The sequence below is a fragment of the Filicampus tigris genome, chromosome 8 (genome assembly GCF_054856515.1).
Source record: "Filicampus tigris isolate MCC_2025a chromosome 8, RoL_Ftig_1.0, whole genome shotgun sequence".
NCBI lineage: Eukaryota > Metazoa > Chordata > Actinopteri > Syngnathiformes > Syngnathidae > Filicampus > Filicampus tigris.
The window spans coordinates 21361168-21388802 of NC_141224.1; the positions used below are offsets into that span (position 1 = coordinate 21361168).

A 27635-nucleotide genomic window follows, 5' to 3' on the forward strand; every position below is an offset into this window, starting at 1 on the left:
ATTATTCGTAGATGTGCAGTTACTTCTATATAAATTCGATGTATTTTTTGTGAAAGGAGAATGAGGTGGAGAACGTGCTTATGTATTACTTTGAAAATTTTAAGCGGACGCTCTTGTTCATTAATGTGGCACATCCAAATGCTGTAGTGCTGTGTTTGTGCGGTCAAGCTGCAGACTACACTCAATGCTATCGCACCGCATAATTTACTGTAGATGTGTCTTTAAGTAGTTTGTTGTTATAAAAAAGATTTTAGCAAGCCGTAGCTAATATTTGTCTTAAGTCCGCAGTCCGTATGGCCGACTTGGACACGCCAGCCAAGACACGCGGAGTTGGGGTGTTTCTCGAATTAAGGAAAAGGCTTCAAAGTGGACTTCTAATAATCGGGTGAATACTTGTGTCGATAGCGTGTTAGTTTTGTTGCAGTAAATTCGCGATGCTCTACGATGCAACTGCATTCAATTACACACAAACTATGCTACCCGAAGTCAGACTGCGGTAAAGTCAGTCGGGTAAGACGTAGAATAATTTGGTATCAATCAAGACCATGCTTAGCTATTGTTTGAAAAGTACGACTGTTGCGTTGCCTCGATCGTGTCAGTCTAATTGGACATCGTACCATTATAGTAGATGCGTTACAAAAGACTATCAAAGATCGTATAATGAGTGGATTCGGACCATATCATTATACCATGCTGCTACCATCCCACATGTGATGCAGCAATGTCTCAGAAATGTGTTCATCCTTTTGGGGTCTTAAAATAGCAGTTAAATTATGTCTTTATAATACGTCTATTATATTGTCCTAAGTGTGACTGCCTGCTTTTTAATAGAAAATCTTTGGCCGGAGTGATGAGGTAGAGGTACAGTACACAAACAAAGACACTAGATGGGGTGAATCGAATTTAATAGGTACTACACGTACATGTATGATATTAGTTGTTCCTTTTGCGGGGTTAGGGTTATGAAGGGTATGAAGATCAATTATTTACACTCTTATAAAATATTTTACAGCTACAGATTTGGAATTTGTGGTTGTCATGAAACTATTAATCATTTCCAGTATATCGAGTTATTTTTCTAGTTCCACTTTTAACATTTTGAATCAAATTTTATGTTATACTGTACTGTCACAATGTTTTTCAGTACTGCACTTCACTCACGTTTAAATATAGCAGTCTGACTATCATCTTTTTATAAAATAGTCACTTTCAATACAGATGCTTAATCTACAATACGTGAAGTCTTCATAATGAGACAGGTTTGTATTAGGACTGCATGATATTGGAAAAATATGCAATATGGGTGTTGGAATATTGTGATATCAATATTATTGTGATATTCAACTTGTACCTAAAAAAATGACATTTTTATTATCTAATGAAAGAAAGAATTTTTTTCATGCGGTAAAATAAGTAGGCTCAATGCATTTTTAGCTAATTATTCATCATAACTAACAATTTTATATTTATATTATGCCCCTTGATACTGTTCATTGGGTTAGATCTATTGGATGGTGATGCACATTTAAGGCTGCACCTGTTTGGTCAAAGTCAGTTAAAAACATACAACTCCATATGACACGTATTGCATGTCTTTGCGATACGTATATTGCACGGACTCGCAATGATGACTTTTTTTCCTATATATTCTGCATCCCTAGTTTGTATGAGTTCCTGTTTGATGATGCCAAGTTCAAGCAAAGATGATGAACTTTAATTCCCATTAAAAAAAAAAAGCACTGCAGTGTTGCATTTTAGTGGCTCAAAATAGAAGTGGATAAAATAAAAATTCTAATATTCCAGACTCTAGTCATAATGCACCATTACTTGAAATTGAATTCAATGAGTCACCGCATTTATCCCAGCATAGTGTTCACTGAAATGCTGATGTGGGTCTTCAAGATGAAGGATGCAGTGAATCTGATAGTTCCATAATCATAATGAATCTCATTTTGAAGAGTCTTTTGCTTTTACAGATGTTACACAATGCATCATGATCTTTCCTCTCTGTTGTCTAGGAAAGATGTTGCTGGAAACCCCGCCGATGTGGTTGTTACTGGTGGAGAATGCTCTCTTCACATCCGGACTTCTACTGGCGAGGTGACCTTAATTTTGCCACCCGGAGTCTCCTATGTGGATGAATCATGCATTCTGACACCAGGGGGAGATTCCTGTGAGCAAGAGCTCCATTTCAGGCTGCGAATAAGTGTTTCTCATAACAAGATTGAAGGTACTGTTGGGAACACAATCTATCTGCTATATCCATTTATTTGTCGGATGAACCTATTGATGAAGACAATTGAAGATTATTTTAATAAACATGTAGAAACACCTAAAGTTCATCTTATAAGAAAACTTAATCTCAGAGTGACTGATTACATCATCTTGTGAGTTCTATATCTTGCCAGAATCTCATATCAGACCTTGTCTGGACATTTTTGGATTTTCTATTTGTCTGAATACATGCTCACAGCTAACTTCAGTCATTGACCTGTCAAAACTAAATTGATTTTGTCCTGTTCCCTTGCCTTATATTTGAACCGGTTCCTGCTCTTTTCAGAAGGCTAATATCATTTCACTTTGTTTTATTTGTTTTCCTTTTAGAGTCGTCCTCAGACATAGTAAGGACACTTCGGGCTCAGGAGACGTATTGTTTCTACTGTCAGAGCTGTACGACCAGGCTGCTTGAGGATAGGTGAGGAAAAGACATGGAGGGGTGGCACTGGAAATTTGTACTTATCTCTACTGCTCCCCGAAAGGAAGAAGAGTGACTGAGTGAGGTTTTCTTGATGGTGTGACCCAGCTGTGGCTGTGATAGCCAGCCACAGGAATAATAGATGGGTGGAGCTGGAGTTATTGATAGCCAGCCACAGGAATAATAGATGGGTGGAGCTGGAGCTAAAATCGTCAGTTGATGTAGAGTCGCTCTGGCATAAGGGTCTGCACTAGCTATTAAAAAACAATTGTTCTTCCTGCCCTGAGGTGGTTGAGTGGTATTGGTCTTATTGCCTTCAGCCTGTAGTTTTCTCTGGTCAGCAGTATGATGTGCTGAAAATTACAGTGCCTGCATTATAGAGACCTTTAGCCTCTGGCTATATTTCTCAGTGGTGACCTACTAAAAGTTGCCAAACACTTGTTTTTTTCCACTCCCAACAAGGGCAAGTGGATGTCGAGTTGTGTGTAGAAATCCTAGGAAGTTTGCAATTAAAACAACAATCATGTGTCATTACGATGTGCAGTAAATTTAATGCTCTGCCGTAATAAGGTTGCTGCTGACTGTCGCTGTAATGCTCCATTAGTCACTCAGTACTTGTTTTACAGACGTTGTAATACGTAGGTAAATTGCTTTTTGTACAGAGAAAAGTCATTTTTAATTTGGAGTCTTATCATCCAACTCTGAAATTTCTACCCAACTAATCTTTTTTTTTCTTCATTGTGGGACACAACAATTGGATTTGAATTCACCTCCTCAACTAAACAGTAAATATTCAAACGTCAGTCTTTTTTTCTGATGGATAAAATTACAGTATTAATTTAAAGGGTGTGATTGTAGCTGCAGTGATAATAGATTATGAAAAGGTTGGTCATTCTGAACATTATTCCCCTGGTCAAGTGATTTTCTTCCACATGGAGTCAGATTGGGGAAGTCAGGCCAAGGTGTAAGCAATATAGCATTGCCCAGCAGGTTTGACAGTTTAGCCATTATTCTCCTGTCCGATCCGCAATGTGTCAGTTGAGTCCATGGAGCAGCCCAGGACAGAGCTGGCCCTCTTCACCTGTTTGTCCAAACTCCTTTTGTCCCTAGCAGATACAGTTCCCTCCATAATTATTTGCACCCCTGGTTAGTATGTGTTAAAAGACCACAAAATAAACTCATTTTTTTTAAATTGCAAAAGCATACTCTCATACTGACAATTGTAGAAATGGTTCACCAGACACAAAATGAAGCGCCTCCCATGGCCTTCTCAGTCCCCAGACCTCAACCCCATTAAAAACCTGTGGAGTGCGCTGAAGACGAGAGGACCCAGTACATCTTTATTTTCCCATCTTGTGAAACATCATAGGAGAAGATTAGGTGTCATTTTGTTGGCAAAAGGAGTTGTACAAAGTATTAACAGCATGGATGCTAATTGTGGCACACATGGTTTGATGCAAAATAATTATTTTTTTATATTTTATATTTTTTATATTTACGTTGTTGCACGTTACTCAAAAGGTGTAGGTTCATGGGACCTACCCATATGTGGCCAGTGGCCACAAAAGGAAAGTGGGTGGAAAATTGAAGCGCCAGATAATACAAAGTGTAACCAAAGATTTCAAACAAAAAAATTCAAGGTGAATTCTAAAGGTCAAGATTAGGGCTGTCAAACGATTACAAATTTTAATCGAGTTAATCACAGCTTGAAAAATAATTGATCGTAATTGATCACAATTCAAACTATCGAACCAAAATATGCCATATTTTCTGTAAATTGTTGTTGGAATGGAAAGATAAAAGACACAAGACGGATATATACATTCAACATACTGTTCGTATGTAATGTATTTTTTTATTACAGCAACAAATCCTCATAAGATGAAAATAAAAATGTTTAAATCAAAATTATTAAGATTCTTTCTGTAGTAGACAGTATTTGTATTCTCTACAAAAACAAAAACACAAAAGGGCCTCAGAACGGTGACAGAAATAATTCAAATGTGTGCAAGCAAAGTGTGTGTGGGTGGGCGGGTGTGTGTGTGTAATGTACACCTTTATATGTAATGTACACATTTATATGTGGCCCTTGTAATATTCTTAGAGTTTATGTCTTCCGAGTGGTCGCTGAAGTGCACACGAATGTGATTGTCTTATATGTTATGCTGTGCTATGCTGGTATCAGCACGTCGTGTGTTCCTCCTTTCAACTGACTTTATTAACACAAAACGAGACAGCCCTCTTCTCTAGTCATCCTCAGTCGCTGAGGCAAACCAATTTATTCACATTTCTGAGATTTAAAGCTGCCCTCTTCTTTCAAAATGCTTCTTTAGACTCCCGCGGGCGACACTCATCCGCTCTGCTGCTCACTGTGAACTTCTGAGTGGGATTATGCATCTGCGGTCATTCTGCGTATGTGTTAAATGTAGGGGTGTAACGGTACGCTAAATCACATTTCGGTTCGGTTTGTTTTTTTGGAAACTTCGGTTCGGTATATTTTTGGTACAAAAAAAATATATATTTTTAAATATGTTTATTTTGAAAAGATGACAAGTAAATGGTAATTTTTTTTTAAAAATAAATAAAAGCGAACCATTCGGGTGATATTCCAAGAAATTACACCAGAATAAAAAAATACACTAACAATAAAGATCTCTTAAGTTTGTAAATTATTAAGACACTGAAATTTTTAAACACTCAGCAGCAACAGCCAATGACTATGACACATCTAAGTATTCAAGTTAAAGACAAGTTGTCATTACAGTACATATATACACTTTTTGTGATGGAAAAAAAAAATACATACAATAACAGTTAAAATTATTGCTAACTATACTAAAACTCTTTTTGTAATGAAAAAAATACAGTGACTTTAAAAAAAGTCTTTATGAAATTGTAAACACCTTTCAGGCATTGAAATCTTTGAATGTTCAACAGCATATTGTAACGAATTGGGTTATCTGTGATGTGGTAGGATTTGTGTGTTGCGGAGTTGTTATGTTTCCGAGTTCATGAATGCATCGTACGGCAAGCGAGTGGAGCAGCGGAGAAAGAAGAGCGCGAGCAGTTGTACTTGGATTAATAAAAAAAAAACGTGATAATTAACCTACGTCTGACACTAGGTTCCTGGAAGACGCTACAATATGATCAAATCGCTATTTAAGTTTGACGTTTTTGCTCCCTCGTCTAATTAAACATACACACAGTCGGATGATGTCGTGCATGTTAGACGTGCTAACTGCAACATAGCCGCCAATCTCATATTTTTTGATCAGAAAAATGAAAAGAGTTTCTATTTTATCAAAAAAATTGGGAGAAATTAGGAAATGAGTGACTCCATGAATTCTATCCTTGTTCGGTCGGAGTCACTGGAGGAACCGATTACAAACCCTACATTGGAAATCATTGTACTTTCATTACTTATAACTAGGGATGGACCGATTATCGGCCAGACCGATTATTGGGGCCGATATTTGGCATTTTGACGATTATTGGCATTTGCCTCAAACTAACCACTCCCCCAATGTCACAACAGTTAATTTGCTTTGTGACCCACATTGCTCCTAAGAGAAGTAAAGTTGCTTATAATATAAGTAAATGGTGATACAAGTAAGACGTGAGTGAGTGCCTGGGTGTGCGTGTCTGTGTGTAAGCCATGTCATGAAAAGCTAAACTCAACTTTATTTATAGAGCACTTCAAAACAACCACCGCTCCAAGTGCTGTACACGGTGCAAAAGTTGACAGCAAAGTACTGCATGTGAGCGTACGGTTTTGGAAACATGCTTATCTTTCTGGCTAGTAGCTGCGTTGAGGATTCACTTTTATGTTTTTGAACTTTAAAACAAAGATGTGTGAAAGATAAACATTTCAGTTATAGTGGATTTTTAGAAAACTATTTACTGTAAGGAGATGTTTGTTTTCATTGAACTATAAGACATCCAGCTGAGCCTGGGAGGTCCCTGGACTTTTTTGTGAGACTGAAAACAAAGTTGTCTATTTTTTAAGATCTAGAAAAGCTTTAACATCTAGTAAATCACTTAAGTTGTTTAACAAACATGGTTAAACGCATTTAAACGAAGTCAAGTGTTGGAGTTTTTATTTTATTTTTTTCATAAATGTGACACCATTTTACCCCTTTTTTCTACAAATAAATATCGGCTTCAAATATCTGTTATCGGCCACCTTGACTACTAATAATCGGTATCGGCCCTGAAAAAAGCATTTCGGTCTATCCCTACTTCTAACGTCCAAAAACGGCAGAGCTGGGCACTTGACCACTTTTTGCTGGTCCGGCCGCAACACTCCACCCTTGATTTGGGTACCCTTCCGGCCATACCCATAAACATTGTCGGCCCCCGCCTCGTTCTGCCCTCCGACCCCCCCAAAAAAAAAAAAAGCGTCCGAGATTGACGTCACTGCGGGAGGGACGCTAACAGCAGAGGCTTTTTAAGGATCATTAGCTGGCTAATTTGCTATTCAAACCCGCTGTGGAAACGCTTCAAACACGCTTCAAAATGCGCCACATAGTACTGTAGCGTCTCGCAATGATACGCCATCAGTCGTAGTTCAATGAACGCCTTTTTATTAATTCAACCGGCTACTGCGGGCCGTAGCCGACGCCAACACTAGTATAACAACCATTCAATCCACCCAGTCACACACTCTCTCTCCTTCGTCCTCCGCTCCTCCTCTCTCGCCCGCACCCCCTCCCATCCAGCGAGCCGCGCGACGCATTCAACAGGCTCGGAAACAACATTACTCTGCAAAATACGAATTCAACCACAACAACGATAACTCAGTTCGTTACAGTACTTTACTACTTACCAAACTGCCTGTGCTTACTTCCATTGCGAGCCCCAGGGTTGTTTTTTTTCGTATTGCATAATTATTTGGGTCCAGACCGCCAGGAATGGTAGTCAACAAGTTACTTATTTTCCACTTCCTCTCCTTCCCGGTCTTCAAAATAAAAGCATACCAGCAAACCCCTATACACAGTAAGTTTGCTATGTTGTATTTCTGGAAGTAGTGAACGCCAGAAGAAGTGCAATGCCACAATCCCTATAACAGCAGTTGTCGCTCGCGCCGACGCGGGAGTAGAAAGAAGCCTAAAAATAAGCCTTTCACCGAGTAGGCTCAGATGGATTTTGGCCACCTCGCGAGCACGTCACACGCACGTGGGCCGGACTAAAATACACCTCCGGCCATGCTTAGTTAAGCCATTTTTTTTAAATTTGTCCCCTATAATGACATCACGTTCTATGTCAATAGATCCAAACTATTGAGCAGAACACTTTTATACTTTCACAGGTTGAAGTGGACAAGAGTAGTAATGTTCATTTGCATTTTGGTGGTGATCGGTCGCCGTTTTAAATAACAGAACTGACAAAGCGAGCAATATTACCACGCTCTCTCCCGTGACGTGGACCGCTGAGACCGAAACAATAACAAGCCCAGCCCCAAAAAGGGGCGGGACAATTTGTCGTAAATCTAATCACTAAAAAAAAGCTCTTGAATAACTTGAAAGTCTTTTGGGCGGAACATTTTAGTACTGATGTCATTTTTACATGCTAACCTTTTATATAAGTGCCAATGTTAAGCTCATCCAAGTGTCCCTTTAAGAAAACAGGTAAACCTTGATTGGTCCCGAGCCCTGAGCAACTGTGATGTCATTTTCATTCGACAGCAAGTGACAAAATGGCTGCCCCCAGAGATGGACAGAAACGGGTTTTACTGCTTAACTCACATTCCACAAACGCAATTAATCAGAATGCCATGTTTCGACTAGTGGGCCTGCAAAGAACATATTCTGGTAAAGAAAAAGTTTGAGTTGACTTCCTTTTTAAGCCATGTTCTAAACTAAAGCATGGCTGACCATGTTTGATAAATATCTCCCGTTTTCAGAAAACAAACTTGAATGAATGAATTTTAAGTAACAATTCTTTACCTTCAGATTGTTCAAGCGAGTGCTTCCTCTTCCAAATGGCAACTGGAACGCCATTGTGGACGATTGGTGCTGCCATCCAGATCCTTTCGCCAACAAGAAGATGCTGCCCCGAGCTGAAGATTGTTTCCTGGGCGACACCTTCTTTCTTCTCACCAGGGATGACAGCTGTGAACACACCCTTCTCCAGGAAGTGAGCCCTGCTGACTCACAGGATAGTCAAGATCCAAAGGTGAGTAATGTGCAGCACAGAAATGATAGCTGAGGTAGCAAGGACCCCTAGTTGTTACACCAGCATAATTTTAGGCTGCAATGCCATAATGTACTGTAAGTGTGGAATCCTCCGTTTTTGTCACAAAACACCTGATTTTGGACTGGTTGGGAGTAGAGTTATTCACATTTTTTGGGACCACTTTGTGTGAAGTATACCTACACAATTCAAAATGCCTTAAAGCGGAAGTCAACCCAAACATATTTTTTTCAAGAATATGTTCCCAGCAGGCCCACTAGTTGACAGACTGCCCACCCAGTGAGATTCATGAAAAAAAATTATATACTTCTAATTTTTGGGTAAATTATTTCTGAATTTGGGCGGCACGTGGATGACTGGTTAGAACGTCCGCCTCACAGTTCAGAGGTCGTGGGTTCGATCCCGGCTCCGGCCTCCCTGTGTGGTGTTTGTATGTTCTCCCCGTGCCTGCGTGGGTTTTCTCCGGGTACTCCGGTTTCCTCCCACATTCCAAAAACATGCATGGTAAGTTGATTGGACACTCTAAATTGGCCCTAGGTGTGATCGTGAGTGCGGATGCTCGTTTGTCTCCGTGTGCCCTGCGATTGGCTGGCAACCAATTCAGGGTGTCCCCCGCCTACTGCCCGAAGACAGCTGGGATAGGCTCCAGCACGCCCCGCGACCCTTGTGAGGATAAGCGGTATCGATAATAGATGGATGGATATTTCTGAATTTGTGTTTGTGGTGTTTTTTATTTGATTGAATATTAATAATGGCATCATTGTGGTTGTCTAAGGAAGATCTGAACTTCATATTATTCAGTTTGTCATTTTATGTGACTATACGATGTGGCGGGAAAGGAAGATTGCCCTCAGTGAGAGAAATATTCAGGCCCATCCTGATTTTTCCAGGCCCACCCATTAGCCACGTTTTGGCTCCGCCCCTGTTTCCAAGTCAGAAATAAGATTTATTAAAACAACTAAAAATAAGTGCTAAAGATGTTTAAGGTCTGAGTAGAAAATACATTTCGTGCGCTTTTTGTTTGATGTCTTACAAGCCATATTAAGTGTGCATGTTGCAAAAGAAGGGGAAAAAAACATTGGTAATGATGATGTTGACGTTGATCATGCACTTTTGAGGCAGTCTCGTTATCTGCCGAATAGGCTCAAAAATAGACCCAGAAAGTCCACTTCTATCCTACACTCTAAAAGTGAGATGAAAGGACAGAACGAAAGTGATGAAACCGCACTGAATGTTTAAAATTACAGGTTTAATGGATCTTTTTAAAATCCTGTCGTACACTCACCCACACCAGCACATTTCTCCCAGACAAAATTGCATCAGTGAAATGAAACTCCAGCACTCCCTGGACAAAGATTAATATCTCTCTCTCTGTTTGGCGAACAATTGTCTTCCTTTAGCCTAGTTCCAGTGGGAAAACACTGGTTGGTTTCTTTGAAGACTGTCCATGCAAAAACGGTATGTGATGTATATAGTGTTAAAATATTTGTGCTTTGTGCTTCCATCATGAACAGAAAACTTGCCGAAGACTGGCACTTGTGTCCTGCATGAGCTGTTCCTCAGTCCTGGGAGAGGCACTGACAGCGGGTATGCTTTCTCTGGTCATCAAGAAACCACAATCGCAAGGTTTTTACGAGGTGTCCTTGCTGTGACTTGCAGAGACCCTGAGACTGTACATCACGCAGGTGTTGGTGGAGTCCAGTGTAGGGGACAGGAAGCCAGAGTCTTTGTTCAGCAGGTAGGTCCAATAGCTTGGCCAAAGGGAAATCAGTAAGAAATGCTCAGAAAATTATTGGCTTTGAAATGCAAGCAAGGTAGAAGAGAATGTACAGTTGCACTCAACTCTGAGGGATTGTTGGGTTTTGAGTGTCTGGTTTATTTTGTCCATCAAATCGAGTGCTTACCTACAAATATATTCAAGGTCATTTTGTGTTTTTCACACTCTCCAGTGCTTTACACATCCCTGAAAGTTGTTGAATCCAAAAATAACAATGATTCAACTGTAAGTGAACAAATATAACATACACCAAAGTTTATTTATTAAAGATGTAAGAGGAACAAACATATACAGCCTGTATATGTTGGATTGGATTTTTTTTAACTGGACTAATGACATCTTGATGCATGGCAATTAACTTTCAAAGTCTGTGACGTTTAAACTAAAAATATGATTAAATATTTGTTTTGGACAGATCCTGCTTCCTGGAAAGAACTGTAGCAGCAAGGCTTGCAGGGCTTTCCAACTCTATGTGTTCTTTCCACTTTTCTGTCCAAACACCGACTGGAAAAACTTTCTTGCTGGTAAGAAGAGGATAGAAAGATACTGAAATATTTTACTCAAGTAAAAGTGCAGTTACTTAATATCTTTACTTAAGGAAAGTTCTGATGTTCTTTTTTCTCTCATAGGTTCTGTCATTAAAAACAGTTTCCTTTTAACTGAAGGTGGCAGTAGTGTTCATCTAGGGAACATTGCAAGTGGCAGTTCTGTGCAGTACCGCCTGCGTCACACTGTTAAATGAAATTTGATTACCTCATTTTGCTACAAGTCAGCTTTGGAAAACATGTAGTATGAAGGGGGGGGGGGCTGACAAAAGCTTAGGCTGCGTCACAGGGACCTATTGTACACTACCCCACCTACCGCTAAAAACAGTTTGTAAAGGCCATAATGATTATGATGTTATATTAAAATGTTACGATGAAGGCTACTTGTTTCAGCTGCATAGAGGCCCATTGAAAACAATCACATTAAGTAGGCCTACAATGCAAATGGATTAAAGTACGGTACTGTACTACTAAGCGTCAGTATGTGTTTCATGGCGCAGAAGATATGATGATTAGTTGCCTAAAGTATTGTAATAGTGCAAAACCTCAAACATCAATGGCTCGTTATCAATAACCTTGTGCTACGTTACTTGACACCTCTGATTTCTTCCAATAAAAATCAACAATGATTTAACAAGGTAGGAAATTGATAAACATCAATATGCAACACTTTGTTTCTACAAATCACTGCAAGTGTTTACATTTTCAAATGATCACTTCTACAACATACCTAGGAAATCACAAAGTCCAATCAATGGTGAGCTAATTGTAGAACAGGCCCGAGGGCTACTCATGTGGTCCTTGCGGGCTCCCTGGTGCCCACGGGCACTACGTTGGTGAACCCTGCTCGATTAATTCCCAAGTGCAAAAATCGTATGGGCTGATTGATCAATCAAATGTATAGTAAAGATGGAGAATATGTTTATTTTGGGCAGGCTACTTATAATTAATTTTAGACTAAATGATGATGACATTTCAAAACTGCAATTCAACAAAATGTTGTTGTTGTTTACCCAATGTCTATCGCAGTCTTGCTGTGTGGCAAAGAAATTGGTAACATTTGATTTAGTCCTTTGCGCATCCTAAATGTGAAGTGACGTGTCTGCTTCTCTTGCAGCTCTGGCTGCTGAACAGCGATTCCATCATAGCATCAGTCCCAGAGTGGTCTGCGAGCACCCACACTCATCAAAGTCCATCACTGAGGGCTGCAAGAGCCCTCAAACTCCTCTACATAGCCTGTTCTCATATGGGGCTCCAGCAACAAGAGTAAGTAAATCCAACATGCGCATTTCTCCTTCAGTTTTCACTCCTTCTTGCCTTCATCTTTCATCTTTTCAATGCATCCGCTTAATCGCCACCACACCTGCTATAACTCTAAGTAAAGGATGAAAGGCTTCTTTGAAAGATTTTTTTTTCCTAGTTTAAGCGCAACCAAATATGAACAGGTTTTTGCTCCCGTTTCCTACAAAGGCAAGAAGATGCAAGATGAATCCTGTAAGGATACATTAAAAAAAACGGTATATCCTATGCTGATCTGCTAATTACAGGTATAGTGAATAATTATTGTTCAGGTGTACCAAGTGATGGTCACAATGTACTGTACATCTATGTTCTACCACCATGACTGCTGTTCAGGGACTTTGGGCATGAGGTGGGGTACGCCCTGGACAATATTAATATTAAGCACATGCGCCACCATGCCACCAAAGTATGCCGTTTTTCTTAGAGAAACACCTTCATTAAAGGGGAAGTCAGCCCAAACATATTTTTTTCAATATTCCACAAACGCAATATTAATCAGAATGCTGTGTTTCAACTAGTGGGCCTGCTGGGAACATATTCTTGAACAAAAATATGTTTGGGTTGATTTCTACTTTAAACAGTAAACCTGGGTGTCAGTCTAGCTTTTGGTGGTAGAGCAGTGGCCAATATGGTACAGTATGAGCATCATTTTCCTCACACAGTGACACATCTTTTTTTGAATGAGTGCATGAAAGCGTTAATACTGTACATTACGTTGTGCCGTGCTTCCATTCCAAGACATATTGTTCTATTATTTTGCAAACGAGATTGCCATCAAATGTCTTCAGTTGTCCCTTAGAATGCACTTGCTGAATTTGTTTTGACCACTGTGAGTCTCTGTGTACCTTGCTGTGATGCATTAGGAGGGTGTAGGTGGATGCTCTGCATGTGGTTCTTCATGTTATGTAGCTCAGCACCCCACTGGAATAGTCTTCAGCCTTCATTATTTTCAACTGACTCAGCACTAGTCGTTCTTTATCCACTCTCCTCTCCCCTGCAGCTTAGTTCAGTTAAATCAGAATGGGGAAGTTATTTCCAATGTTTTGACAAACTTGCTGTCGAAAAAGTAATAAAAGTCACATGGACCCTGTCTTTGCAGGAAAGCTATACTACTGTACATATTGCATATCTAAAATGGTGGTATTCTCAAAATGATTAGCTCTTCTTGGATTGTTTTTGCACAAATTATGTCACAAGGCATAAGAAAATGTGTCATGAGATGGCAGGTCACAATGGCCTTTAATGCACTTGATTTTAACTAGCAACACGCTCTGCTTGTAGCTGCCAAATAATGCACTCAATTTTGCCTCGTTTTACCTTCACAAGTTTTCAGTGTTTACCAATCTTAAATCTGCCAAGGCACACATTTTGTAATCTCACAGCACGCCACCAAACAAATGTCACAAAAATTATGAATGCTAAGATAATGATGATGATCTTGTCTCAAATGACTCCTAAATGTCCTTGATGTAATATCCTGGCCTGTTTAATTGAACACAAAGCTCATATAATTGCAGGACCCATAACTTGTTTTTTGTAATAATGCCAAGAGGTTGGCAGCATGGGTCAGTGACAGAGTGGTCGTCTCCCAACCCAGAGTTTGTGGGTTCGATCCCTGGACATTGTGACCGTGTCGAAATATCTTCGAGCAAGATACTGAACCCCCAGTTGCTCCTGATGCTGCGTCATCAGGAGGTAAATTGTGAAGCGCTTTGAGTGCCACAGGTAGAAAAGCGCTATACAAGTGACAGCCCATTTACCATTTAGGTGAAAACACAGGTTTATTATACCTTCTGAAATCCAGTGGAGCTTGTAATTGTTCTGCCTTTCACTATAGGCATTTAGCATAGATAAGATGAACAAGGATATATTTATAATTACTAAAAAACATTTCAGAAAAAAATAAGGTGAAATTGGATAATTTCCTGCGGCGCTCCTCATGATCTGTCATGGGACATTAATTAGTGTGCCACAGCACCCTGGTTGGGAATTGCTGGTCTTATTAATACAAATTGAGTGACTTGCCAAAAAATGGCAAAATTCCACACAATCAACAAAATTCCAAGAACACAAATTTATTAAAAAAAAATTCTGCCCATCCTATAAATCAAACAAAATGACTCTTCCGGAGTTCTGCCTTTCCTTAATCGTGTTGTTAAACACAACATAATGTACTTGTTGTCTTTCTTCACTCATAATTAGCTTGCATAAGACTCTCATTATGTAGAAACTGATTAAGACATTATTTTAGTAAATACATTGTTGTGCTTTGTGTAGTTTTAAGTAAAAGTACATTTATAAAAGACTCATCCTGTGGGAAATGCATAGATGGCTAACATACGATTTCATTCTGGATCAACACTACACATACTGACCAGAGCTGGACAGTCCATCCCTGCGCCGGTTCGGTCGGACCCTCCGGCCCGGCCAAATGCCCGTTTTTGGGGTGGGGGCTGACAAATTTTTAAAAATGGCTGGACTAAGCATGGCCGGAAGTAGATTTTAGTCCGGCCCACTAACCGGCCAAATTTCATCTCAGCCTCCTCAGTGAAAGGCTTCTTTTTAGGCTTCTTTCTACACCCGCGTCAGCACAAGCGACAACTGCCGCATTGATTCACTTGACCGGCACATGGTGCTGTTGGCGATAGGTCTGCAACACATGCCACGCACCCACCAGGAATTGTTGCTGCTCTGATCGGTCCATTATGTCACATGTTGCGACGACACACACTTTCCCACACAGAGAGGAGGAGAGAGAGGATGCAGCACGCAGCTCGTTGCTGCTGCAAAGCAAACTAGTTTGGCAATGAGATTAAATGCATCGTCTAGTCATCCTGGTCCCTTTATGGTTGTAGCAGGCACGATATCCATTGTTGTCGCCGTCTTTTTGAAGCGACGACCCCCGACTTGGAACTCAACTGTCTCAAAACAACTTGTGTCCGGGAGTATATTAAGATGCGCGCAGCACTGAAGTATGACGCTGGCACATCAAGGTGGAGCTCATGCATTTCTTTTGGCGTCATTCCTACTTCCAGAAATACGCCGTAGCAACCCTGCTGTGTATAGTGGTTTGCTGGAATGCTTTTATTTTGAAGGCCGCGAATGAAGGGAAGTGTGGAAAATAAATAAGTAACTTGTTGAATGCGAATTCTGGCCGTCTGTTGGACCCAAAAAATTATACAATACGACAAAACCAACCCCGGGGCTCGCAACGGAAGTAAGCACACCAGTTGGGTAAGCAGTAAAGTACTAGTGGCGCATTTTGAAGCGTGTCCACAGCGGGTTCGAATAGTAAATTAGCCAGCTAATGATCCTTAAAAAGCCTCTGTTGTTAGCATCCCTCCCGCGGCGGCGTCAATCACGGACACTTTTTTTTGGGGGGGGCGGAACGGGGCAAGGCGTGGTCATTTTTATGAATAAGCGCGGGGGGTCGCGGCCGGACCGGCAAAAAAGGGTCAAGTGCCCAGCTCTGATACTGACACAACATCAATCTTTCCTAGTTCAGTCACTCTCCATACACAATGCACAGGCGTGTACTGCAACACACACGCTGCTCATCTATCTGCTTTAATGTCTTCCTTGTAATTCTGCAGTTTGTACTTCAAAATGGCTCCATTAAAACCGCAGTGAAAATGCTTCCTTCATCATTATTAGCTTTATTGCAGCTATTTCAGGCTTCCTGGTTGTACTGAACATGGCTCTGGCAGTCAACATAAATCACTTTCACTTTCTACATTTTAGCATCGCCACCAGCTGGGAGGTCAATGCCACAGGACACTCTGTGGCACTCCCTCTGAAGGTGTGCGAGGAGCTGCTGCAAGTGATTGAAGACAGCAATGCTACACTTCCTGCATCCATGCGTCACATGAGAGCCTATAAGGTGAGACATAACCCTAAGCGGCAGAAAATTACAGTTGAAGCTTAAGTGTGAAGTACCGTACTTTCTGGACTATGAGACGCACCTTTTTTATAAAAGCTGCGCCCACTCTATTTGAAGAAAAAAAGGAAAGAAAAACGATATAGAAGTCTTTATATAAGCCAAACCTATCCATGTTGAAAAATGAGATATTTACTGCATTTACAGAACGATTTTGAACTGTAAATGTACATCTATGTACCTGAACAGATTATTTCCTTACAGTACCTTTTAACACAGCAGCAACTTTGAGGATTAAATTGGAACAGAACCAAGAGAAAATAAAGGGTACTTATCTTCATCTCACTTCACGTTGCCACTCCAGTTTGTCAGTCAACGTCCACGTTTTATACCACGTAATGCACAATCTAGTGCATAGCGCCCTCGCCTGTTGAACTCCTCCAACTGCAGTCACATCCTGATAATGGCTCTTGTATTGTATTATAATTCCGGTTAGAGCGCCCCTAGTGGTGGAAGAAAATCCACAGAATAGCCGCACATATATAAGCCTCATGGTTCAAAACCAAGGAAAAAAATAGCATTTTATAGTCTGGAAAATACAGTCATTTCAGAAAATTCCAAATAAAGTCTAAGTAAAATAATTAGACATCATACAAAAAATAAAGCCTGGGAAAAAAAAATCATGTCTATTTCGTGTATTCGACAAAGTGATCGTTTTTCCAAAGTGAGATCCTGGCGAGTGACATCCCGGAAGTGAAACGTCACGTCAAGGCAACGTCACGACAGCGGCAGTGCGCAACATGGAAAGTGTATCATGCCAGTCAGAAATCGACTTGGAAAGCAATATTTCAAACTGAGGCGATCCAGGTGTTAGATGAGTTGGAAGAAGAGGAGGTTTTTGGCATGATGTATGTTGGATCAATTTTTAATTTTCCCTTCAAATTAAGATAAAATATGGAATAGAATATTGTTTAAGTCAGAAAAATCTATGTATGACCTATGTATCTATGTATTATGTCACTACCGAAATGTTTCAGTAGTGACCGTTTCGGTCTTCAATACTCAAGAATGCTAGGCACAACGTGGCAACTGCAAACAGTTTTGAGCATGTGTACAGAGATAGAAAACAGTACATTTAGCATTAAAATCAATGTATATGTATATGTATGTGTATGTATATGTATTTATATATATATATATGTATATATATATATGTGTATTTATGTGTATATATATATATATATGTGTATATATGTGTATATATATATGTATGTGTATATATATATGTATGTATACATATGTATATATGTATAGATAGATAGGTATATGTGTGTGAATATAAATATGTGTATGTAAATACTGTATATGTATGTATATTTTGACAGCATATTTATTATGAAGGAACAGTTCGTCAGAATTAAACGTTCATGTTTCTCTCAAAAAAACTCAAGCCATGAGGATAGTAGCAGCATTGATTTCTGCAGTTGCTTGACGACTGAGGTGTGTGAGGCTGTTGTGAAACTGAGAAGGCTACAAACACAAGGCAGACACGGCACATAGTATCTGTCTGGTTGCTGGCAATGGTTAGAGTGGTAGTGACGAGGAAATCATCCACTCAAACACTTCCTGATTGTGGAGGCCTGTTGGGAAGTCGTCGGTAGAGGACAGGAAGCTAATTTGATCACACAATCATCTGGAGTTACTAGAATTAGTTTAAGAGTATCTGAGATCTTGTTTGAAATGGTGAAGAAAACACAGTAGTGCCCAGAGTGTCTCAGAGAACAGCATGCAGCCAGATGGCTTTTGGGAGACATCGACATTTTATCTAGAGAGAATATGACACAACAAATGCAGACAGGACACTAAAGACTATAGTTTACTGTTTGCTTGTTGATGAAGTGATGCAAGCAATGTATTTTACAGCATGTTATCGATTGTTATAGGGGACTGGTATATATTTAATATTCTGAACTACCCAACATTGTCTGTCTAGAAGGCATTGTGAAAACTGCCTCTTTTGGACAGAGTTGAAAAATTACAACCACAAAAAAAATTAATTAAAAAAACTAGAGCTACGAGCAGGTATGCAGGGCCCTCACAGCCCAGGCCACTTCGGTCTACTGGCATCTTTGGGTACTGGTATATTGGAATTTGGGGTGGGATTTTTTTGTTTCAATGGCATAATACACCTCTGATTAATTCATTCATTCATTTATTCATTCAATTAATGTATTTATTTACTTTGTCAGGCCTGATGTGTGTGCAAAGTTTCATGCGTTTTCGAGCATGTCTGGACCCCCAAAATCAGTTTAAATGAACACATTTCTTCAGATTAAATGCCTCATCGGAATAAATATGCTTCATGTACACACCCACATTCGGAATATTCTGATCCGATCAAGGCCATGCCGATCAAGATTTTATTCCGAACGAGAGAGGTAGTTTATGTTGATTGTTAATCCGATCGGGTCGCATGAAAGCACTTGTTCAGACATTTCGGAACAAACCATCTTCACCGCGCATGCCTGTGACATCAGTATACGCACTTCTGTTATTCCCGGAAGCTCGTAAAGCACAGCAAGTGTTATATTGTTTGTTGTTTGGTTCAATAAAGTCTGAATGAAAAAAAAAAGATGAAGAGCGAGCGAAAGACATGGCGGGCGCAAGACTGAACTGGTACATTTGCAGATCCATTAGGAAGTGTTAACTCGACATGACAGCGCAAACGGAAAACATATGCGAAAAAAAACGATAACGTTTAAAGTAGAAATGGACGGAGCAATGTTTTGTTGACATACTACTACTACTTCCGGTATATTTGGTCAATCTGCGCATGTCAAAATAATTTGTATAATAAATAAAAAGTGGGATTCATGAACACGAAAGTCCTAATCGGGTAAATATTTTTAGTGTCCATGAAAACAGTACAGCCAAAACACACTTCCAAGCAAATATTAGGAATTAGGAATTTATATAATATAAAATAAATTCAAGCCATTCCTTCCTCAAGCCCTCTTAGGTTGGCAGGGGATGCAAAGTTTTATCTTTGCATAAGCTGCGGGTTGCGCAGCCGTTCGGCCATTTTTTCTCAGTTGAGTGGGCATGTAACAACCACAAAGTGGGCAGGTACTTGAATAATGAGGAGCGGATCTACATCACAACGACAAAAAAAAAAAAATTGTATCGGCTATTTCATATCATCAACAAACCGCCTAGATATCAAACTTAAACCATGTCACAGACTCGTTTGGACTGGACTAACTTATGCATAAAACACTGGATTTTGATAGCATGGGACCTTTAAGAAAAAATCTAAAAAGAAATAAACAATTCCTGGAAAAGAATGAAAAATGATGGGCAGTACAACCATTTGCCGTTAAATTGTTCAGTAGGTTACCAATATTACTAGTTTGGACCAGCACAAACATGCCCCCGTAGTTTGGCGTGATCGCTAGTTAAAAATATGCCTTTATGCATGTGAGCATGTCTTCCAGGAACAATCAGAACGACATGTTTAGGATAGTTTTGCCATTAACCTGTGTTCTGGTTTGATGCCTAGTTTGTCTAATGTCAACATAATTTACTTTTATGTTGTTCTTTTTGCTTCATTAAGAATCAACTAGTTTGGTACACAGGACATATGTAATATAATAGCAACTTTTTATTCATTTTTTAGTACATTTTTAGACTTTTACTTGTACTAGAGTATAATTTCTGTGAAGTGATTGTACTTTTACTTGAATGCAACATAGTAGTATTACCATGAACCATGTGTAGCGATGCATCATTGTCAGTGCCAAAGTATATTGTAGTACAAAGTACATACTGAAAATAAGAAGTCACAAGCAAACTGTATGTTCCATATAATACACCCACTCGAGTTTTCATGTTGTTTTCAACTTCAATTTTGACTCACAATGTTTGACCCATTTTAGTTGTGAGTGCATCAAAGACACCAAAAAGCACCATAACCAGCCCGGTATGCATTTTGGACTATCTATTGTTTTCTGTGCTCTGCACCCTCCAGTTTAATGGGCTGTAAAGTACTATGGCTTGGTGTCTTTTTGCCCCCGGCTCATTAATCGCCTACTTCTCACACCCATGGCGATGGCATATAGGTTAGTCAGAAAGGGTATCAGAAACTGATGCTTTTCACACTAAATTGTTTAGTGCACAAATATTTGAAGCCTCCAAAGTAATAGTTCGGTGGCTCCAAAATATAACAACAAGCTGAATGGATGCAACTTATAAGGGGCAACTGATTAAAATAGGTTTTAATTATGGGAAAGCCCTGTTTTTATTGTTGGTTCATTATGGAATTGATCAGCCAACAAAAAAAAGGCAAATTCAAACTGATCCTATTTTTCGGAATTCTTGTGACAGTATGCTTGCTTTTTGTCAGGACCCAATACTTGACCTATAAAAATGTTCTGTGCTACAGAAAAGAGAATGGTTTCTGTCATTATTGTTCGATTATTCAATTCATCCATTTTATGTTTTCGATACATATTTCAAACAGTTTAAATTGATTTAAATCGATTTTCGATTTAGCGTTACATCCCTACAATCCAATGAAATAAATACAGTACCCAATAAAACACATTTTGGGTCTTAAACCTAAGTTTGATCAACTTCATCAAAAGTTGTGATTTACAGCGGTACCTTGATTTACAAGTGTAATTCATTGACAAAGCCCGCTAGTCAAGTAATTTTTATTTCAAATCAATAATACCCATTGAAATGAACCAAAATGCTACTTGACCTCACCACAGCCTTTGACAACAGATCCTCCTTCCCTCCCTTCACTCCACCATCGGACTCTCTGGGCCCTTTTCCATTGTACCGGACGGAACTAAATTGCACACGCCCATTTCCTGGTTTTATAAGTGTGCGAAACACAGCCGCCCGCCACTAAGTCATAAAAATACAAAACACATACACTATAGTATGTTTTACAACAATACTTAACCATATTTACAATTCGGTATGTACCTGTGGATGAAATAAATGAAGCTCGTGCTACAAAAATGTCATGAGCTGTGCATGTCGCCGTATCCTTTCACTTGGATAGAGTGAATGAGAGCGAGCCCCATCTTTCAATAAACCCACTTTCCTCTTGAGGGCTGCCGCATACTGCACGGTGTCAGTCAAGGATTGCTACAGAAAGAGGATGTGATCATCAATAAAGACAAAAATGGGGATATATTGAAAGACGGGACTCTCTCTCATTCACTTCACTCAAAATGGACCCGCCAATGTGTGTGCCGTGCACACATTTTTTTGCGACAAGCTTCTCTTACTTCATCCAGAGGTACATGTAAGATTTTAGTATTGTTGTAAAAGACAATGTGTACTGTATATACTGTATTTCTATGATTTGGTGGCAGCCGGTTGTCTCTTGCGGACTTAAAACTGGAAATTGATTTTTCGTCTGTGTGAAAGCTTCTGTGCATTTGATGGGCTGTAATTTGCAACATCGTGCAACGGCGATTCATATTTTGATCCACATCAAAACCACTGGCCGAGACTCCACTCCCGCAATCTCGTGGAAGAATCACGCATACTGCGAGGCTGCACAGTTCAGTTAATCCCACCACACTTGATTAGTGTGTCTGTATTGTAAAAGCAATGGCGGCCAGGCCTAGCAAGACCAGGGCGATGTTGGGCTGACCCATTCGGAACCTGTAATAGAAAAGCAGCTTTTGTCTTGTCTTTGTTTACTTCATATCTGACTGACTGAACAGAGTTTGTCTCTTTGGGAGGAAAAAAGATGGCTGCTCACGTTTTCACCTGTGGTGTACCTCAAGGCTCAGTCCTTGGCCTTACCCTTTTCACCCTGTACATGCTCCTCCTTGTTCCATTGCTATGATGATGAGACCCAGCTTTAGCTCAAAACCAACTCAACCGCTTCTGCAGCTCTCCCTTCCTCTGAACCTACCTCCTTGCTTGGAGGAGTTAAAAGTATGGATGGCATATAACTTCCTGAAACTGAACAGCTAAAAAACAGAAGTTTGCATCCCAACCCATTCACCCACCATCACTTGGTATCACCTTCTATGGCCATGACATTCACCACTCCTCCTCAATCACTAACCAGGGGCTTTATTATAATGGAATGGAAAGATCAATGTGACCTTTGAGGCTCACATCCAACACTTACGCAAGACCTCCGTTTTTCACCTCAGGAACATTGCAAAACTCCACCTCACACTGGCTCTCTCAAATGCCCCAAACTCTGTCCACGCCTTTGTTTTCTCCAGGCTGGACTATTGTAACACACCGGTCATTGGGATAGACACACAGAAGCTGCATTATATTCACTGTCCTGCTAAGATCTTTATGAGAGAGTAAGAAAGTATCACCACATCACCTGTCCTGAAATCCCTCCCCGTCCCACTCAGGTTTAAACACTAAATCTTGCTGCTTTCCCACCAGTTTCCAAATTTTTATCTTAGGCCTTATTTTTTAGATCTCGTAATTTAGATCTACGTTTAAACTGTAGCTCTTTGAGATTCAGATTCAGTGTAAAGTGTGTTTATAAACGTTATTATTATTATTATTTTGATCATCAGCCTGCTTCTCCATATTTTCCTACTCCAGTTTCTTATCTCATTTTGTCCTCCCTTTGAACCTCCACATTGCATTAGTGGCAACTCACCTCCATTTGCTGTTTGTTATCATTAGTATGAATTATCATTGATGCGCCTGAGTGGCGAGCAAGCGTGGGCACGGGGACGTAGAAGACACGGCCTTGAGTGAGGCAAATGCCCTCATCCATCATCGCAGTGTGGAGCCCTCGCTGGAACGCAACTATTGTTTGCAGCAGGCAAACACCCAGGAATAGCAGATGGAGGAAGTGAGGCAGAATCGGCTTTAGTTGATCTGCTTTCTGTGCTTTGTTTAGCTAAATGTCTGTTTTTGAACTTGTGAAATCACTGCCACCTGTGGAGATTTTATTTGAAGACCATAATTGCTGATAAAATGTTGCTGTGCCGATTAGTAGTCCATGGCTCACCAGTGCATCTGTGCTTTTGGGAATAAAAGTTTAGAGGAATTTTCTAAAATGTTAAAAATGTGTGTGCGTGTGTTCAGAACTTTACCCACTCTCTTCTTGTTGTCCTCAGGTGGCTTACCTCCAGTTGTGAACGTTCAGAAAAGTTGCCGGGATTTTGAGGCCCTGTTGTGTTCCTTGGTGGTCAACTCACAGTTGTTGAAGCAGTTGAATGCCACTCTCTTTGTTCCAAAAGATTTGAATTTTGTGTACTTGGAAGATGCTTTCCTCATATTAGCCATTAAAACTGGCTTAACCACAAGACATAACATTACTATTATTATTGGTAGAATGTGGCATCAGTATTACAGTACTTGTTTTAGCAGTCTTGTATGTGTTTGTATATTTGTTCTGTTCCGAATTGAGTTTTGTATTTTTCTCACGTTTTCACCTAAACAGATTAAAATATTTTTTTCCCCCAAAGAATCAGCTCTTCCTTTCTGTTCATCTATTTGAAGGATCTCCTGCTTGATGAAGCTTATTTTAGAGACACTTCAGAGACCGTGCACAGCAGTCAATCCTCTACTTGAGAGTAATTACATATTGTGAGATAAGTGTAGAGTTTTATGGAGTGGTGGTTTATTTGTTCATGCATTTTGTAAAGGTAAGCTTAGGAAAAAAAAAACCAACGGTTTGACATTGAACATGTTTTTTCAAAGTCTCAATACATCTATCTTTAATAATCATGCAGTTTGCTTGGTTGTGCATCACACTAATGCGGTGTACACTATATGGAGAAAAACACTGCTGCATATTTTCTCAGTAAGTCATTGTGAAGTTTTTCACAAGTTTTTTTTTTTTTTTTTTTTTTTTTCGACTATTACTCAAAGCAAAGTTGATAAAGGCATATTTGGATGGGTTCAGTGCAGAGTGGAGACCGAACCTTAATCCCGTCGATACCCTTTGGGATGAACAAGAAGTTAAATTGTGTGACAGGCCTCTTACAAATCGTGCTCTTGATAACTGAACCTAAATTTAAGGGGACAACTCCAAAATCTTACGTAAGGTATTAATCTAACATCCAAAATGCAGAAAAAACACCTGCAAAACATGAGTGATAACATCAGGCAACAACAACACAAAAGTAGTTTGTAAATGAGAACAATAAACGTTACATACCATTTAGTTGTTCTGTACTGTTTTGGCGTTAAGGGGTTTTAAATATTGGTAATTTCAGCATTAGACCAATGCAATGTTTTTTCTTTTCCATTTAATGGTCTATGCACCTCTAATGTACTGTTTGGATTATATTTAGTGGTCTGTTTCTTAATTTTATTTTTAGCATGAGGGTGTGTATCTGAGTAGTTCTGTGACAGATCACACTGACAGGACATTTCCAATCTCTCCGTTTAGGGAACAGCCACATTAGCAGATGGATTTCATAACTGATTTTTCTTCACATTTTAAAGACCTGATTTCAGTCTCATTGTATTCAATTTCGGGTGGCACGGTGGTCGACAGGTTAGCACGTCCGCCTCACAGTTCAGAGGTCGTGGGTTCGATCGCGGCCCCGGCCTCCCTGTTTGGAGTTTGCATGTTCTCCCCGTGCCTGCTTGGGTTTTCTCCGGGTACTCCAGTTTCCTCCCACATTCCAAAAAACATGCATGGTAAGTTGATTGGACTCTCTAAATTGCCCCTAGGTGTGATTGTGAGTGCGGATGTTTGTCTCTGTGTGCCCTGCGATTGGCTGGCAACCAATTCAGGGTGTCCCCCGCCTACTGCTCGAAGACAGCTGGGATAGGCTCCAGCACGCCCCGCGACCCTTGTGAGGAGAAGCGTTATCGATAATGGATGGATGGATGTATTCGATTTCATAGATTTAGTTGTTTTTTTTGTTGTTGTTGTTTTACCCAGCCACGATGCATATCTGGCACATAGCAGTAAAATATAGGAATTGTATTCAATTTAAGATGGAACTGTAACTAAAAGCTCATTCCCATAACATTTTGTTCAGCGCATTCCTTCAGTTACGTCTTTTTTAGCTTGACTCCAGCAATTGCTGCCCCCTAATTTGTTCATAGTGAAAGTTTGCTTGGACTAACCACCAATTGTATTTTTGACAGGTACGGTATTTGCATTCAATTACAGTTAGGCCATGTTTAAAGACAGTTGGTAAAATAACCCTTTGTTGTGGAAATGCACAAATATATTCTAAGGGCAGAGTTGTGAATTTCTGAAGCAACCACTTCAAAGATTTTCCCTTTAATTGAATCATTTTCACTGTAGTATACGCAACCTGCATACCAGTTGAGTAAAGCCAAGAGGATGTGTTAATAGTACCTACTGGAGCTTATATGCACACACATCTGCTCAATGTGTGAAAATAATTTCATCTACATATGTTACATCTGTCCAGAAAGCATATTGGTTTGCATTCCTGTGTCTATTTTTAACTCCTCCCAGTAGGAAGAAGGGGTTATTTTTCCTGCCTCCGTTTGCATGCCGAGATCTGCTGAACGCTGATGCGGCAGGTGACAATTACTCTTAAAAACACAGAACTACAGTATTGGCCCTGCTGAGATGGCAAAGCAAAGCGTAAATGGGCTAATTAAATACATCCGCCAAACTGTCAAGGGCCTCTCATTTCCTTTCTGCCCTTTCTCTACGAGTGCAAATGAAGCAGGCTTTAAATAACCAATTTGTTTCAAGCATGATGTGCCTGCGGAGGAGGCGATGCACACCAATAGCCACAATCAGATGCCTTGAGGTCTTCCAGGTATGCTTTGTCTTTGTCCCCTTGATGATAGAAAGCAAAGTGTCAAATTAAAAATTTGGGGTAGCATACTGTTGTCTGTTGACAGCATGCAGCTCATTAGCCTTTTCAGGCAGTTATCTTAAATATCAGCATAAATAACTACTTGTATAGTTTTTTTTTTTTTTATCCCCCAGTGTTTGTAATTCCGGTCAGTGGAACGGTTCTTGTTTGCTCAACTACATTGTCAGCTAAAATATATTAAACCTAAATTAGGCAATTAGGAGCAGCAGCTACTATGAGTGACAAAGGTTTGGGATTGTAACGACAATCTAACGAGAGCCATTATAAGAGCTGTTCCGTTTTGATTGACACTGTCTGTGAGGCATCAATTTATAAGTGTGAAATATTTTGATCTTGGGTAGTTAAAGTACAGTAACTACTAACTATATTACAGCTCACAATGTGATGCCATTGTACATTAGTGAGAACTACTGTTACAACCTCAATGATATTAAAACTAAAAGGCTCAAACAAAAACCGAGCATTATTACTTCCACTCAGCATTATAATGGCAATAATATTTTCTGCCTGTCAGTTGGTCAATTATTTACTTAGTTTGCAGGATTTCAAAGTTTAAGAACTGGCAGAAAAAAAACAACAACTTCTTTTTCAGGGTTTGTTAACAAACTACATGTGGTACTTCCAGATCCAGAGCAGGCAAGCACTCCAAATAAAATATAAACAATTCAAATCAACTGAAAATCTACTATTTCTTTTGAATTGTGGTCTGACATAATTATGTACTAGGGCTGTGCGTCTCTTCAATAAAAGACAATTTGATATGTGTTTCGATACATGGGGACCGGTAATATGCTATGATATGAATCAAGAACTGGACAGTACATTTTCAAGTGGAAAGTTTCGATTCAGTTCGATTGAGTGTGATCGCGATTCGATATGGGTCTCTATATCTTCTGGTAATTGGATATTTGGAAACAGGTATTAAAAAATAGAGAAACAACTGGTTATTTCATTTTTGTTTTAAAATAGAAACACTACAATTGAAATATGGCTTGGTTTTCTTGTTTGCTGACTTTTCTGTATCAGCAAGTGTCTCTTCCTAAGTACCAATCTAACTTACGATATAAGTTTGTGTCCAGTTACGTTTATTCTTGTCTCAGTCAGTTGACCGCCTGCTGCTTTCAGCCATGCAGCGGTGGCACTCTATTTTAAACATTGTATCGTTTTAAGAGCTCCTTTGCTCATTTCCCCATTGCCAGACTGATAAAGGCAGAATGTTGCAATTAGTTTAGTGCATAGCAAATTGATGTATGACATTTTCTTTCACTCCTACGAGGTTTTTATTTACTCTATTGTATAATTTTGTTTTTTTTAAACATTTGCACAGAAGGTAGGCTATCAAATTCTTGTAGTGGTTCAGTGGTAAATTATATTGTGTATTTTTTCTATGGTATTCCATTTAATAGTATGCCATTGCCAC

General features: G+C 39.7%; 1 protein-coding gene across 1 annotated transcript; it reads left to right on the forward strand.

Annotated features, from left to right (window-relative positions):
• The first annotated feature begins 116 nt into the window (after positions 1 to 116).
• ube3d (ubiquitin protein ligase E3D) lies at positions 117 to 23868 on the forward strand. Its single transcript, XM_086038275.1, has 10 exons — positions 117 to 385; positions 2019 to 2230; positions 2605 to 2695; positions 8647 to 8869; positions 10402 to 10474; positions 10547 to 10625; positions 11080 to 11188; positions 12327 to 12475; positions 16253 to 16391; positions 23513 to 23868. Exons 1-10 carry the CDS (start codon positions 294 to 296, stop codon positions 23531 to 23533), a joined length of 1188 nt encoding a protein of 395 aa, XP_085894401.1. The 5' UTR covers positions 117 to 293; the 3' UTR covers positions 23534 to 23868.
• The last annotated feature ends 3767 nt before the right edge of the window (positions 23869 to 27635 follow it).

What these genes read in the sequence shown, in the direction of transcription:
- ube3d (XM_086038275.1), top strand. Translation starts at nt 294, where the DNA reads ATGGCCGACTTGGACACGCCAGCCAAGACACGCGGAGTTGGGGTGTTT. An exon ending in AGGATAGTCAAGATCCAAAG is followed by an intron (nt 8,870 to 10,401) that starts GTGAGTAATGTG and finishes CATCATGAACAG; the next exon opens with AAAACTTGCCGAAGACTGGC. An exon ending in ATGGGGCTCCAGCAACAAGA is followed by an intron (nt 12,476 to 16,252) that starts GTAAGTAAATCC and finishes TCTACATTTTAG; the next exon opens with CATCGCCACCAGCTGGGAGG.